The 13,200-nt window shown below is 44.4% G+C and overlaps 1 protein-coding gene across 3 annotated transcripts in view; it reads right to left on the reverse strand.

Moving 5' to 3' along the window:
• CCNB3 (cyclin B3) overlaps positions 1 to 13,200 on the reverse strand; it is a 1,510,800-nt gene that overhangs the window by 121,288 nt on the left and 1,376,312 nt on the right. For all 3 annotated transcript variants that reach the window (XM_044057491.1, XM_044057492.1, XM_044057490.1), the window contains exon 11: positions 3,470 to 3,600. In XM_044057491.1, coding sequence (XP_043913426.1) covers positions 3,470 to 3,600 — 131 coding nt within the window. The remainder of the gene's footprint in view (positions 1 to 3,469; positions 3,601 to 13,200) is intronic.

Here is a 13,200-nt window from a genome sequence, read left to right on the forward strand (position 1 = left end):
TTCTCCAGTGATGGCCCTTAGATAACTTCTGTACCCTGAGCCAGGTATGGCATCTGATCCCATTGCTACTGTCCTAGGAGACTGGAGCTACAAGCAATGTAACTTTGTGATAACATGCTTTGCACACTCAAACAGTTGATGTTTCATGATCACACACATGGGTGCAGAAATTCAAGACGAGCCAAGTCCCCCTATCCATGCCAGAATTCCTCGATATTTAGTTACACGTTTGGCAGTTTATCACCTTGAAAGCCACAGTGCCGAATACACACCATCTGACTAGGACACTATACTCTATACCATTCAAGTACTCTGTCAGGCTCATTTATTGCCTTTTAATGCAGCTAAGGTATCTGTGATTGAGTTCTTAAAATAGTACAGGTAACTTACTGGATGCAAATAATCTGCCCAGTTTTGTGGGTGTACCAGCTTTGGGACATCACCTAGACAGAGTCCTCAGAAGCTCTGATAACCAGAGAGAGACACTGCAGGTTCTTGCACATGCAAGAATGAATTCTTCATTATGGTCATTCTCTTAGTCTACAACTTTTAACATTCCCCCATAGTTGTGGCATCCATGAAAGGCATATCTTTTAGGGACATTGCCAAAATAAAGTTCCCTTCATCCAAATTTTATCTGAGGGGTAATGCCACTTTTGTCATTGAGGACACAGTCCTCATCTTCCAAGAATAAGCTGGTGTCCGTGACCCAAGTAGTATCTCCTTTCCATTTCATTGGTTTAGGAAGGAAGTTGAACACTTTTTCATAACTGCTCACCACTGCATAAAATCTAACAAGAATACTTTTATCAGTTGAATAAAAATGTTGAAGGATGCTGGCTTCTATTCAGGATTATTTCTAAAACTCAGCATTATAGGAACAGAAACCTTGTTTTTATGGGAATTCTACTAATGGCAGACCTCCAATATCCAAAGGTCACCAAGTACCAGTTAATTATAGGATTGTCTGGCTACTCCCCTGAAAAGCTTTGTGTTGGTACCATTCAAAGTGGGCCCTTTGAGCTTTGATATTTTTCAGATGGGGTGTGCCTGATGTTACGTTTGATAGTATTCTGTGACACAAAGATCAGGATACACATGCGCACACACACACCCACATTTTATATATTCTCTACCCCAAATTGAAGTAGAATATTTTACTATTAGTTTTGTCCAAGTTGACATCCCTGGCCAACGTGCTACACGTCATCTTCATTTGCACTTCAGTACTTCCCCTGATATGATTTCATGCATTACTGCAAGAATTTCTTTTCCAAGTTGATCTAGAACTATTTTGTCAACATTGAACATTAAGCCTTGGAAACGACTCGGACATATTTCCTCCTTGAAAGAAATAAGCCTGAATTTTTCCTTTTTTTTTGCTTTACCACCTTTACAGTAACCACATTTCTAAATCAGTGATAGCACATCTCTGAACATGGGTGGACTTCCTCCATTATGGTCTTCAATGCCTCTGGGTGGCTGAACTGCTTTCCATGGACGTTGGTCTCGCATATGGCTTAGAGAGACAGGAGCCCAGGATACCTTCAGTTTTTTTTTTGTTGTTGAAAAAGTTACCATATAGTAGACCCCATTTAAGGGCAAACTTTGCCCCTCGGTCTTAAGTTCATAAAGCCCATCAGGACTTTCAATAAGATTCTAAGGACCATTCAGAAACTACCCTTGAGAATTACCTTAGGGAAAGATTGAAGGAAGTGCTCTGTCTTCATTAATGATCATCTAGCTCCATAAACAATGCTGTGCAGAAAGGACAAAGTATGATCCTTCCCCTCTACTCCTTTCTTTTAATATTTTAGTCCACTGGTGATTGTAAACTTGACCCTAATCTGAAGGGAAATTGAGTGGGAATGTATACTGCAGTAGTGATCCTGTAAGCCGAACATTTACTGCTATGGTGAGTAGGCTTAAATAAAGTACATCCCTCATATGATTCATACTAATAGTAGAATCCTTAGACATGGGAAGAAGGCCAAAGCATTTATCTATCCTGAGGGGAAGCACTCCTAGTACGCCCTGCAGGGTAGTAATTGCAAAATCTGCTCTTCTGCAGGCTGGATAACCACCAAGTTATGCCTGGAAATGTTATGTATTGTTGTCCAGGTAACTACTTCACATACACTGCAGAGTCCGTTCAGAGCATCTCTCGCGTGATGGCTACTGCAGAGGCAGAGTGGAACTGATCTACTCCTCTAGATATCATTTTCTACAATTGCAATGGGGAAAGTTTGCTTAACCACTTTGACATTTGTTTGGAGATTGCTCTCCTAGCTGACCTGACATGAAGGACACAGAGTTGGTCTGTCTGCATTACACCAAGAGTTCTGTTTGACTACACTACTAAATGCCAAATATTCACAGGCAAATTACGTTAGACCAACTACACTACAGCCAGTCTAGCAAATTATACCCCTGGGATGGCACTGCAACTCACAAGGTGCCTGCATGACTAACACTGCAGTCATGGTGCAGGGTACTGCATTTCGACATGCAATGGCATAGATAAGTAAGAATACTCGTTAATTGGTAAAGTGCCCTAACCATTTTACCTGTAAATACTGAGCAGAAACATTAAGAATAAAGTAACAAATGATCAAACAAGTTTTAGCATCACATACTAAATCAAATGAAGTCCAGTGGCATTCAAATGCACAGTGGAAACCTATTAGACTAGTTGTCAAGTTATCCATCCTTAACCAAAAAATAAAGATGTCACACAGATAAATCAATTTATGTAATTTAATTTACAATTACTAAAACTAAGAAAAACCTAGACAAGCTGGAGTTTTCACTATGTTAATCCATAAACCTCCTGTAATAGAGGCCCATGCGATATATGCAAATGACCCCTTTAAGATTATAAGAAGGCCAACACATACATTTCCATAGCTAGTAGTGTTTGGGTTTGCTGGCCTGAATCTGTCCGTAAAGACTTAAAAAGGAAAAAGTCATGGACATTCAGAAGCCATATAGCTGAAACATTCCAAAAACATGCATCTGGAGCATTTCTCCCTGGGCCTCCGCTGAAAACAGGCTCTATGGAACCTAGTCAGACATTCCCGGTCAACAAATGTTAAATAAATTAAATAAATAAAAAAATAAATAAAATAAATAAATAAATAAATAATGTCCTTAAGGTGTCATTTGCATATATTCCATTGGATTCTATTACAGGAAGTTTAAGGAATTACACAGTGAAAATTCTTGCTTGGCTAGGTCTTTCTAAAAGTTATTCATCCTTGATAATTTCACCAGAACTCATTTTACACAAATGCATGTGTGATGCAAAGGGCTGTGGTGAAAAAAAATGCCCCTCACCCAATAGGTTTACTATCTCATCATGGTACTATAATTGAAAATGGAAAGGATTTGCCTATTTTATCTTCCCACCATACACAGACACACACATGTTCTTGCACTACAGTATGTGAAGCATTAAAGAAACACTTACTTATGAGAGTATTTGCTTCTAACTGCCTTCAACTTTTCATCCGCTTGATAAGTTATCATAAAGTTGAGCCGTTTGACCAGCGAATGAAGGTCCATTCCTTTGTAACCAGAATAATATTCAAGGGTGGGACTCTAGATAGAAGCAGAGCAATGTTAGTCAAGCTGTAGCATTGCTTTGGATTCACAGAAAGCAATGTAATACAGCACAGATACATGCAGGTCAGTACTTCAACAGTGTCAATTCTCCTTCAGTAGGTTATGAAACATTACAATGCAATACAGCACAGATACATACAGGGTCAGTACTTCAACACAGTGTCAATACTCCTTCAGTAGGTTATGAAAAGTGCAGTTGTGTACACTTACCATAAATGTAGATGTTTGAGTGTATTCACTGTTGCAGGCATCACTTATGGGTTATCCCTGCTGTGGTATCCGTCGGCCAGCCCAAATACCAGAGTCAATGTTTTTCTGCATCAACTGCAGTCGCCTGTACTCTGATGTCAGATCGTCAGTGCTGTAAAGTAAGGCAGCTGACACCATTGTATCAGTTTTTCCAGCCCTAACCTGTCAGAGAAACAAGGAAATATGGAAAAGTGGTCCTGGTAACTAAAAGCCACCGTGGGAAGCTCATGTCCCCCTAGGGGAAGAGGATATAAGGGGGATGGAAGAAGGGAAACCAGAACTTCAACAGTGAATAAACACGAACATCTACAAAGCTGAGGAGAGGGGTGGAAGGATAGGTTAGAGCCCTAGGCATGGGTCAGGAAGTCCTGCAGAGGCAAACCCTGCCCTAGACTTAGAGAAAAGAGGTAGATGGTAATGCTTTGTAAAGGTATGGAGAGAGGTCCAGGTGGCAACTTCCAAGATGTCCCTGGTGGGAACTGGAGGCTGCCCTAGTGGAATGGATATGAATAGACTGGGGGGGTATTTCCTTGCAGTCTGTAGCAGAAATGGATACAGTGCGATATCCATTTGGAAATGGTGTGCTTGGAAATGGGCTCCCCTCTGCCCTTGGGGCAAAGCTGACAAGAAGCTGGTCCGTTTTTCTAAAGGGTTTAGTACACTCCAGGTAGCATCTAAGTTGTCTGTGCATGTCTAGTGAGTGCAGAATTCTTTACCCTTTGTTTTGAGGGTTGGGAAAGAAGGTAGGTAGATGTATGGCCTGGTTGAGGGTCACATCAGATACCACCATGGGCATAAAGGAGGGGTTTGGAAAATGATTAAGGGCTCAACAGCTATAGGTTGGTACTAGGCTATCAGCCCTAGGGCCTATACAAGCCTAGCCATAACAATTCCCTGGCTATTTCTTCCCACAGTATTTACTTCCCTGGACCCTTGTCTAGCAGGGTGACTGACATGATCCCTGGGGTGAATTTCCCATCCAATCATCAAGGTTCCTTTTGAAGAGGGCCAAAGAGCTGCTCTGCTTGACATGTACTGGCAGTCTATTCCAGAGTCTGGGGAGTCTCTGGGTCAGGAACCTATCCATCCAGCATGTTTTGTTCATTGTGATGACAAGGTTTAGATCCCTGGAGTGTCTCTCTGAGGGATTGGGAATTCTTTAAGTGTAGTATGTCCAACAGTTCTGGGTTTAACATGGCCTTGTATGTTAAGCAGAGATCGCCTCTGAGTAGATGATATTCGACAGAGTATAGGTTGAGTTTTTTTAGATGGTCAGCATAGGGCATCTGCTTTAAGCCTGTGATTCTTTTAGTGAGGTATTTCTGTGGTCTTTCCAGTTGTTGCAGATGTCTTGAGAGGTACATACCAAAGGAGGTGTTGTATTCTATAATGGGTCTAATGAGGGATGAGTACAGTGGGACAATGACCTCCTTTTTTTCTGGATGAAAAGCCCTTAGGTGATGAGGCGTGCCACATAGAAGGATTTCCTGACTGTTGTGGTGATGTGGTTATCGAAGGTGAACTCACAGTCCACCTGTGACCCTAAGTCTCTTATCACACTTTCCGGGTTTAGTGTACTGCCACCTATGTGGTAATTGACAGTTACATGTTTTTTTCCCAAAGGGGATAACTATACATTTCTTGGCACTGAGCTAAAGCCCATGGCTCTGCACCAAGCATCTGTTTCTGTAAGGCCCTTTTGTAGAATATTCACATCATTTGGGGATTCAATAATGGCTCCCAGTTTGCAGTCATCTGCGAACTTTGTTAGCCGGAGTCCCTTAGTATTGGCCTGTACTTCAGAAGTAGATGCCAAGGTCCCAGGACTGAACCCTAAGGTACTCCACTTGTCTGGAGCTGGATTTGGAGTCTGCTAATTTTAGTGTGTGTTCTGTCCGTAAGCCAGTTGGCAACCCATCGAGTGATGTAGGGATTAATGCCCAGCTTAGTAAGTTTATCTATGGTTCCAGAGTGGGGGGATGGTGTTGAAGGCCTTGGCGAGGTCCAGATAGGTGGACCACCTTACCCTTGTCCACGGCTCTGGAGACTGATTCAAAGAAGTCAATCAGGTTCAGGAGACAACAGCCCTTCATGAAGCCAAACTACGTGGGGTCCAGTATTTGAATGTTGCCAATGTCTGTGTTTATAGGTTCCATGATAATACGTTCCATGGCCTTGCAGATCAGGCTCGTTAGACTGATGGGACGGTAGTTCCCAGGATCCAAGGTGAATTCTCCCCTTGTGGAGTGGGATAACTGTAGCTGTGCGCCACTCAGTGGGCACGAAGCCTGAGGTGAGGCTATGATTAAACATGACATTTAGGCGAGGTGCCAGTTCATTTTGTAGTTCATGTAGTACACAGCCTGGAATGATGTCTGGTCCCATGGATGCTGTATTCTTAGCTTTGGAGTGCGTGTTTTTTTTTTTTTTTTTACCTGTGTGGCCGTTACCAGAATTTGGCAATCTTTCGGTATTGCGATGGGCCCTTTAGGGGATGAGAGGGTGGTGAAGTTTGCACTGAATCAATCTGACAGGATATTGGCAATATCCTTGGGATCAGTATATTTAATGCCATTCTGTTGTAGCTCAGAGCAGATCTGAGCATTGCCATTTAGATCTTGACAGCTATAGAATGCCTTGTGGTTGTCTTTGGAATCTTTGGCGATATTATTTTCGTAATTAGCTTTGGAGGATTTTATAAGGGATTTCAGCTTCTTACTAAGGCTGGTAAGGGAGGTTTTTGCATCCTGGGATTTTCCTCTTCTGCAACAGTTTCTTCCTTTTGCTGTAAAGTTTGTTTATGGCAAGGGACCACCAGATTGGCTTCCTTTATTTGGAGGAGAGCGTCTTGGGTCTATTGGGGATGGCACGATTCATGCACGAGTGGATGTGCTCATACAGTGCCTTAGTCTAGGATTCAACAGTCAAACTTTCAGTTCCCATTTGCATGGGTGTCATGAAGTTTGTCACTTCTGACTTTGAGTAGTATGAAGTTGGCTTTGGAGAAGTTTGTTACGGAGGTTTCCTTACTGGCGGGTGGGATGTGGATGTCAAGGGTGATTCGCTTATGGTCAGACCTGACCAACAAGGGGGTGACCATAGGTGTGGAGCATCGATTTCCCATGTTGGTAATGACCAGGTTTAGGATATTGGAGCCCCTGGTAGGACTAAGGGTTAGTTGATCCAGGGCGTTGGAATTTATGAATTCCAAGAACCGTTGGGCAAAGGTGTTGGTACACTAGTAGTTTTCCCAGTTAATGGCAGGGTAGTTAAAATCACCCAGTATTAGGGTGTTTGGTTGTATCTTAAAATTTTCCAGTATGTTTAGAAAGGTGTAATGAGACTCTTGGGGCATGGTGGGGATCTGTAGCAAGCTACAGTCTGGACTACAGTCTTACCTAGTGTTAGTTGCACTTGGAGAATTTCAGACGCATTGTGTTGGGCAACTAGCCTGGTGGTGCGAATATCCTTGGTGAATATGGACACTCCTCCATCATTAATGTTGCGGTCCTGGTTTGGTGGCTAAAAAGTGTGGTAAGAGTTGTAGCCAGGTATGACAGGATTGCTCTCTGCAGCCTTGAACCAAGTCTAAGTTACTGCACAGATATAGATAGTTCTCAATTTTTAGGAGTGCCTCGAGAGAGTACATTTTGAGGTTTAGACTTCTAGCATTGAGTAGCATTACCTTCAAATTTTGCATGCTTGTACAGGTTACAGTGGTTGTTTTGTCCTTTGAACTTTGCCTAAAAAAGGCACTATATGGGTGGCAAGAGCCTTAGCCAGTAACCTGAATCCCAGGGGCGACAGGTGCAGACCATCTCTGGCAAAGCAACATGGTCTGTCTATCATGTCGTCCCAGGCAGACAGATACTGGATCCCTTTTGAATGACACCAGATGCTTATCCAATTGTTGATTGCCTGAAGTTCTGAAGCCCTTCTGGCTGAGGTGATAGCTAGTAGGAAAGCAGTCTTCCAGGAGAGGTATTTCAATTCTGCTGAAGCAGCAGGTTTGAATGGAGGTAAAGTTAGTTTTTCTAAAACATAATTCAAGTCCCATGCTGGCGTGGGAGGCCTTCGGGGAGGTCTGATATTAGAAGACCCTCTGAGGAATTGTTCAAAGGATGTGAAAAGAGGGGTAGTTCTGAAATGAAATGAGCTGAAATGGCTGAGGCATGGATTTTAATAGAAAAGGAGGAGACACCACTATTGAGTAACTCGGTTAGCTAGTCCAAAATAAGAGGGATTGAAGGATGTGAGGTACTGGCCCCTCTTGACTGGCTCCAGGAGCAGAATCTTTTCCATTTCCCTGTGTAAGATTTTCTGGTGCTGGGCCTTCTGGCCTCTGTGATAATGTCTAGGACCCGTTTAACAGGGACCCCTTGTTTGCTTTTTAAAGTATTAGCCATGCTGATAGATGAGTCTGCAAGTCTGGGTGCAGTATTCCTCCCACCTAGGTCAAGAGGTCTGAGATCAGGGGAAGCTGCCTGGGGGGCTGTAAAGTCAGGCTGCGCAATAAAGGGTACCAATCTGGAGCAATGAGGATGGCCTTTGATCTCTCCTCCCTTATCCTGATCAGTACCTTGGGAATAAGAGTCAGAGGAGGGAAAGCATACACAGAGGGAGTTCCAGGGGAAGGTCAAGGCATCCACCTTCCCATTAGGTGGTGATACTCCCTGGTACAGAATTTTTTCAGTTGATGATTGAGGTGCAAAGCAAAGAGATCCACCTCTGAGATCCCTACTCCTGAGTGACTTGCAGAAAGACTTTCTGTGGAGCTGCCATTCGTGGGGGTCCAGTACGTTTCTTAGGTGGTCTGCCAGGGGGTTGTTCACCCCGGGTAGGTATTGGGTAAAAAGGTGTAGACCCATGGAGGTGGCTGTCAGCCAGAGGTTCATGGCTAACCTGCACAGAGGGCAAGATTGGGTCCCTCACTGTTGATATACCACACTACCGTGGTGTTCTGTTTTTATAATGAGAACCCCTGGCCTAAGATGGGGTTTGAAGGATGTCAGAGCCTTTTGTACAACCATCATTTCTTTCTGATTGATGTGCAAGGGAAGGTGCTGGGCATCCCAAAGACCTTGGGTGCACCTGCCTTGTTAGGTGAGCACCCCAAGCAATGCCTGATGCATCGGTGATGGTCTGGCTGGTAGGGCGGAGGATGAAGGAAAGCCCCTTATTCTTGGCACAGACCCCTGCCCACCAGAGAAACTCAACCCTTATACATGGAATCAGAGGGAGGGAGGGAGGTTTCTAGAGGCTAAGAGTGCTGACACCGTTTGTTTAGATGCCACTGAAGTTTCCTCATGTGAAGCCTGGCCAGAGGAATTAGAAGGATGCAAGATGCCATGTACCCCAAGGCTCACAGGAACTTCCTCGCAGTGAGGTGACTTCTGGAAGCCAGCTGGGTAAAGTAGAGGCAGGAAGCTCTGCTTTTCTGGGGATAAAAAGGCCATTTGGGATGCTGTGTGCAGCAGTGCTCCCATGAAAATGATCTTCCTGGAGGGTGTTTGCTTTGATTTCTTCTAGTTGATGGTGAACCCTAGGGAAATTAGGAGGATTTTGATAAAGAGAAGGTCCTGGAGCAGCTTTTCTTTGCACTCTGCCTGAATGAGGCAGTTGTCCAGATAAGGGTAAATCTGTACATTTCTCTGTCTGCAAAATGCTATGGCTGGGGCTAAGCATTTGGTGAATACTCGGGATGCAGTAGATAAGCCAAAGGGTAGCAAAGAGAACTGAAAGTGTTGTGAGCCTGCGCTGAGGTGCAAGAATTTCCTGCAGGATTCCCTTATGGGGATGTGGAGGTAGGCATCTTTTAGGTCTAGGGTCACTAGCCAGGCATTTTTTGTCAGCAGCAGCTGCTGCAAAGTTAGCATTTTGAATCTGGGGATCACCAGGGAGGTATTCAGAATGGATAGATCCAGGATGGGATGCAAAGTGCCCTCTTTTCTGGGAACAAGGAATAGTCTAGAATCAAAGCCTTTGCCTGTTTGATCTGCGGGAACAGGTTTTACTGCCCCCTGGGATATGAGAGTTTGGACCTGTTTCAATGCTTCTGCCCATTGATTTGGAGGCAAGTCTGTATACCCTCTTGGAATTGGAAGTTCGCTGAAAGAGAATCTGTATCCCTGAAAAATTATTTAAGACCCATAGGTCCTTTCTTACAGAAAGCCAATTTTCTTTGCAGAGGGAGAGCCTTCCTCCTAGCTTTTGGTGAGTGAAAAGAGGGCAGGGGGGAGAGGGAGTCATTGGGAGTTTTTGCCATAGAAGGAGGGCTTAGAAAGTACAGTTGTGTACACTTACCATAAAAGTAGATGTTTGAGTGTATTCACTGTTGCAGTCATCACACTTGGGTTATCTGCCTGCAGGTAGCCCTCAGTCGGCCCGAATACCTGAAATTTAGCATTTCTGTGTCGGTTGCCGTCGCTTCTGGACTGACGTCAGGTCATCAGGGGTATAAAAACAGGCAGCTGATGCCATTACTTCAGTTTTACTTACTCCAAATGTCAGGAGCCCCCCAAAAAGGGAACTAAGTTATGGTGGAAAAACCACCACCAGTAAAAAGTAAATACCAACAGCCCTGTATGGGGTGAGAAAGAGAGAGAGAGAGAAGGGGGCTGGAGGGTAGGAAACCAGGACTGCAACAGTGAATACACTCTAATATCTACATTTATGGTAAGTGTACACAAAGAATAGTTGTGTAAAATCTTACCATAACCATAGATGCCCTTCTCATCCATGTTGAAGTATTCTTAGTGTGGGATTTCCTGCCTTCAGGCTACCGGTACATCGGCTCATATACAAAAGCTTCAGCTTGGCTGTTGCAGCTGTGTGAGACGTCACACGTAGGGCCATAAACCAGGGACCGTATGTGTAACATCTGCACACACAATCCTCAGAACTTGAAGCTAAGCAGGTAAAGTAGATGGCCCAACAGGATAGGCTGCCAAAGTTGACATGTATAATGCCCTGGGTCTCTTCTGTAATGGAGAGAGGCATCAGGGAGCAGTTAGACTGGTAGAGTCTGAGGGGGAATGGTGGGTGGGAAGGAATACTGCAACATGGAAGAGAAGGACATCTATGGTTATGGTAAGATTGTACACAACTATTCTGTGTCCTTCTATTCCTATGTTGCAGTATTCTTGGTATTGGAGAGTACCGCAGCTGTCTGATGAAAGGGTGGCAGATGCAGAAGATTATTCCAGAAAGCCTTGTAGGATTGCCCTGGCAAATCTTGCGTGTGCTTTGGAAATTTTTTCCAGTTTGTAATGTATGGTGAAAGTGTGTATAGTGGACCATGTAGCTGCTTCCATAATGGAAGCTCCATGCCTTTTTGGAAGGTCTTGGAAGTGGCCACTGCTCTTGTGGAGTGTGCCTTAACCCCAACTGGAGTTTTTGTTTGTGCTATGAGTAGCAGAAAACAATTGCCTTTCTAGTCCAGGATGCAATGGTCTGTTTGGTGACCATCTTGCCCAATGCCCTGGGGTGGAAAGATACAAAGAGTTGTTTGGATTTCCTATTGTCTTTAGTCTTGTCCAGGTAAAATTTCAGTTACCTGTGGACATCTATCCTCTCTCCTTGGTTAGTGGGAGAGGGGAAAATATTGGGTAGGTGAATGGATTGATTTAGAGATAAGTCATTGACTACCTTGGGCATAAAGGGTTAGTTCTCAGAGTTACCCTGTCCCTATGAAAAATGGTGTAAAGTGAGCATGCCATTAAGGCTTGTAGCTCGGAAACCTTTCTGGCAGAGGTAATAGCCACTAACAGTACTGTTTTCCAAGTACAAAACTGGAGAGAGGCTGTATTAGCCAGTTTGAAAGGAGCGTGGGTGAGTTTTTCCAGGATGAAGTTCAGGTCCCATGGAGAAGGTATAGGCTTCTTAGGTAGTCTGATGTGCAAGACACCTTTAAGGAAGAGTTTCACATGTAGCCTGGCTAACAAGAGAGGATCTAGAGGTAAGCAGACTGATAATGTGGAGAGGTGTACTTTCACTGATGACTAGGAAAGTCCACCCTTTATAAGTTGACACATATGAGAGGACTAGGCGGATGTCAGCCTCATAAGGGTCCCTTTCCTATCAGACACCACTGAGTAAATCTTTCCCATTTACCAAGGTATGATTTTCTAGTAGTGGGTTTTCTGGCCTCCCTCAGGACTAATAGCACATCCTTTGAATAGTGGTGTCTGAATGGGGTTAGCAACTTAATCACACACACAGAGTCAGGGACAGCATTTGCAAGTGTGGGTGTAGGAGAGATCCTTTGTCTTGCGTCAGGTCCACCTTGTGGGGTAACTTGCAGTGGTTGCCCTTGGCTAAATTGTATAGAAGGGGGAACCAGTGCTGCCTTGGCCAGTAGGGCGTCACTAGCAAGATTTTTGGTTTGTCCTTCCTGATTTTCAGGAGGACTTTTTGAATCAGAGGGAAGGTGGGAAAGCAGACAGGAATTTTCCCTCTCAGTTGAAACTGAAGGCGTCTACGCTCCAGGCTTGGGGGGAGCAAGTCATTGTGCAGAAGATCTGCAGCTGCCAGTTCTGGGGGGAGGCAAACAGGTCTATATGTGGAGTGCCCCACCGGTGCACTATGTCTAGGAAGATAGTCCTTTGTCCAGCATCCATTCCTGTTGTGGAGAGGATGTTCTGCTCAGGAGGTCTGCTTGTTTGTCCTACGAAGGGATGTAGCTGGCTTGTGGGGATAGGTTGTGCTGGGATGCTAGGTCCTAAATTAGTAGGGCTAGCCTGCACAACTGGCATGCCTTGGTGCCTCCCTGTTCATGCACCACATTACAGTGGTATTGTATGTCAGTACCATAAGAGGACCTGGTAGCAGTAGGGGTAGGAAGGTCTGTAGAGCTAAAAGAACTGCTATCTCCTTTACATTGATGTGTTTGGTTTTCATGGGAGGTTGCCACTGGGCTTGGTCTCTGTAAGAGTGCAATGTGGCTCCCCAACCTGAATCTGAGGCATCTGCATGCAGTATTTGTGTGGGATGAGGGGGTTGCAGTGGAAGGCTTGGGTTTAGTTGTACTTGTTGGATCCAACAAATTATTTCCTTCTTTAAACAGGGAAGAAGGGTAATCACTTGTTCCAAGTGATTCTGGTGTTGTGACCAGATATTTTTGAGGTACCATTGCAGTTTTCACATATGCATTCTGGCCAATGGCAGCATGGGGATGATTGCTGCCATCACTCCCAGGAGTCGAAGGAATTGCCTTGCAGTGACTATCTGGGAGAACAAGACTTCCAGGAAGTGGGAAGCTAGAGATAGAACCTTGTCCTGTGGGAGAAAGGCTGTCATTTGGTCTGTACTGATTCTGCAACCTAGGAA

This window comes from Protopterus annectens, chromosome 15.part0 (genome assembly GCF_019279795.1).
Source record: "Protopterus annectens isolate FY-2018-M chromosome 15.part0, PAN1.0, whole genome shotgun sequence".
In the NCBI taxonomy this organism is placed as follows: Eukaryota; Metazoa; Chordata; order Ceratodontiformes; family Protopteridae; genus Protopterus; species Protopterus annectens.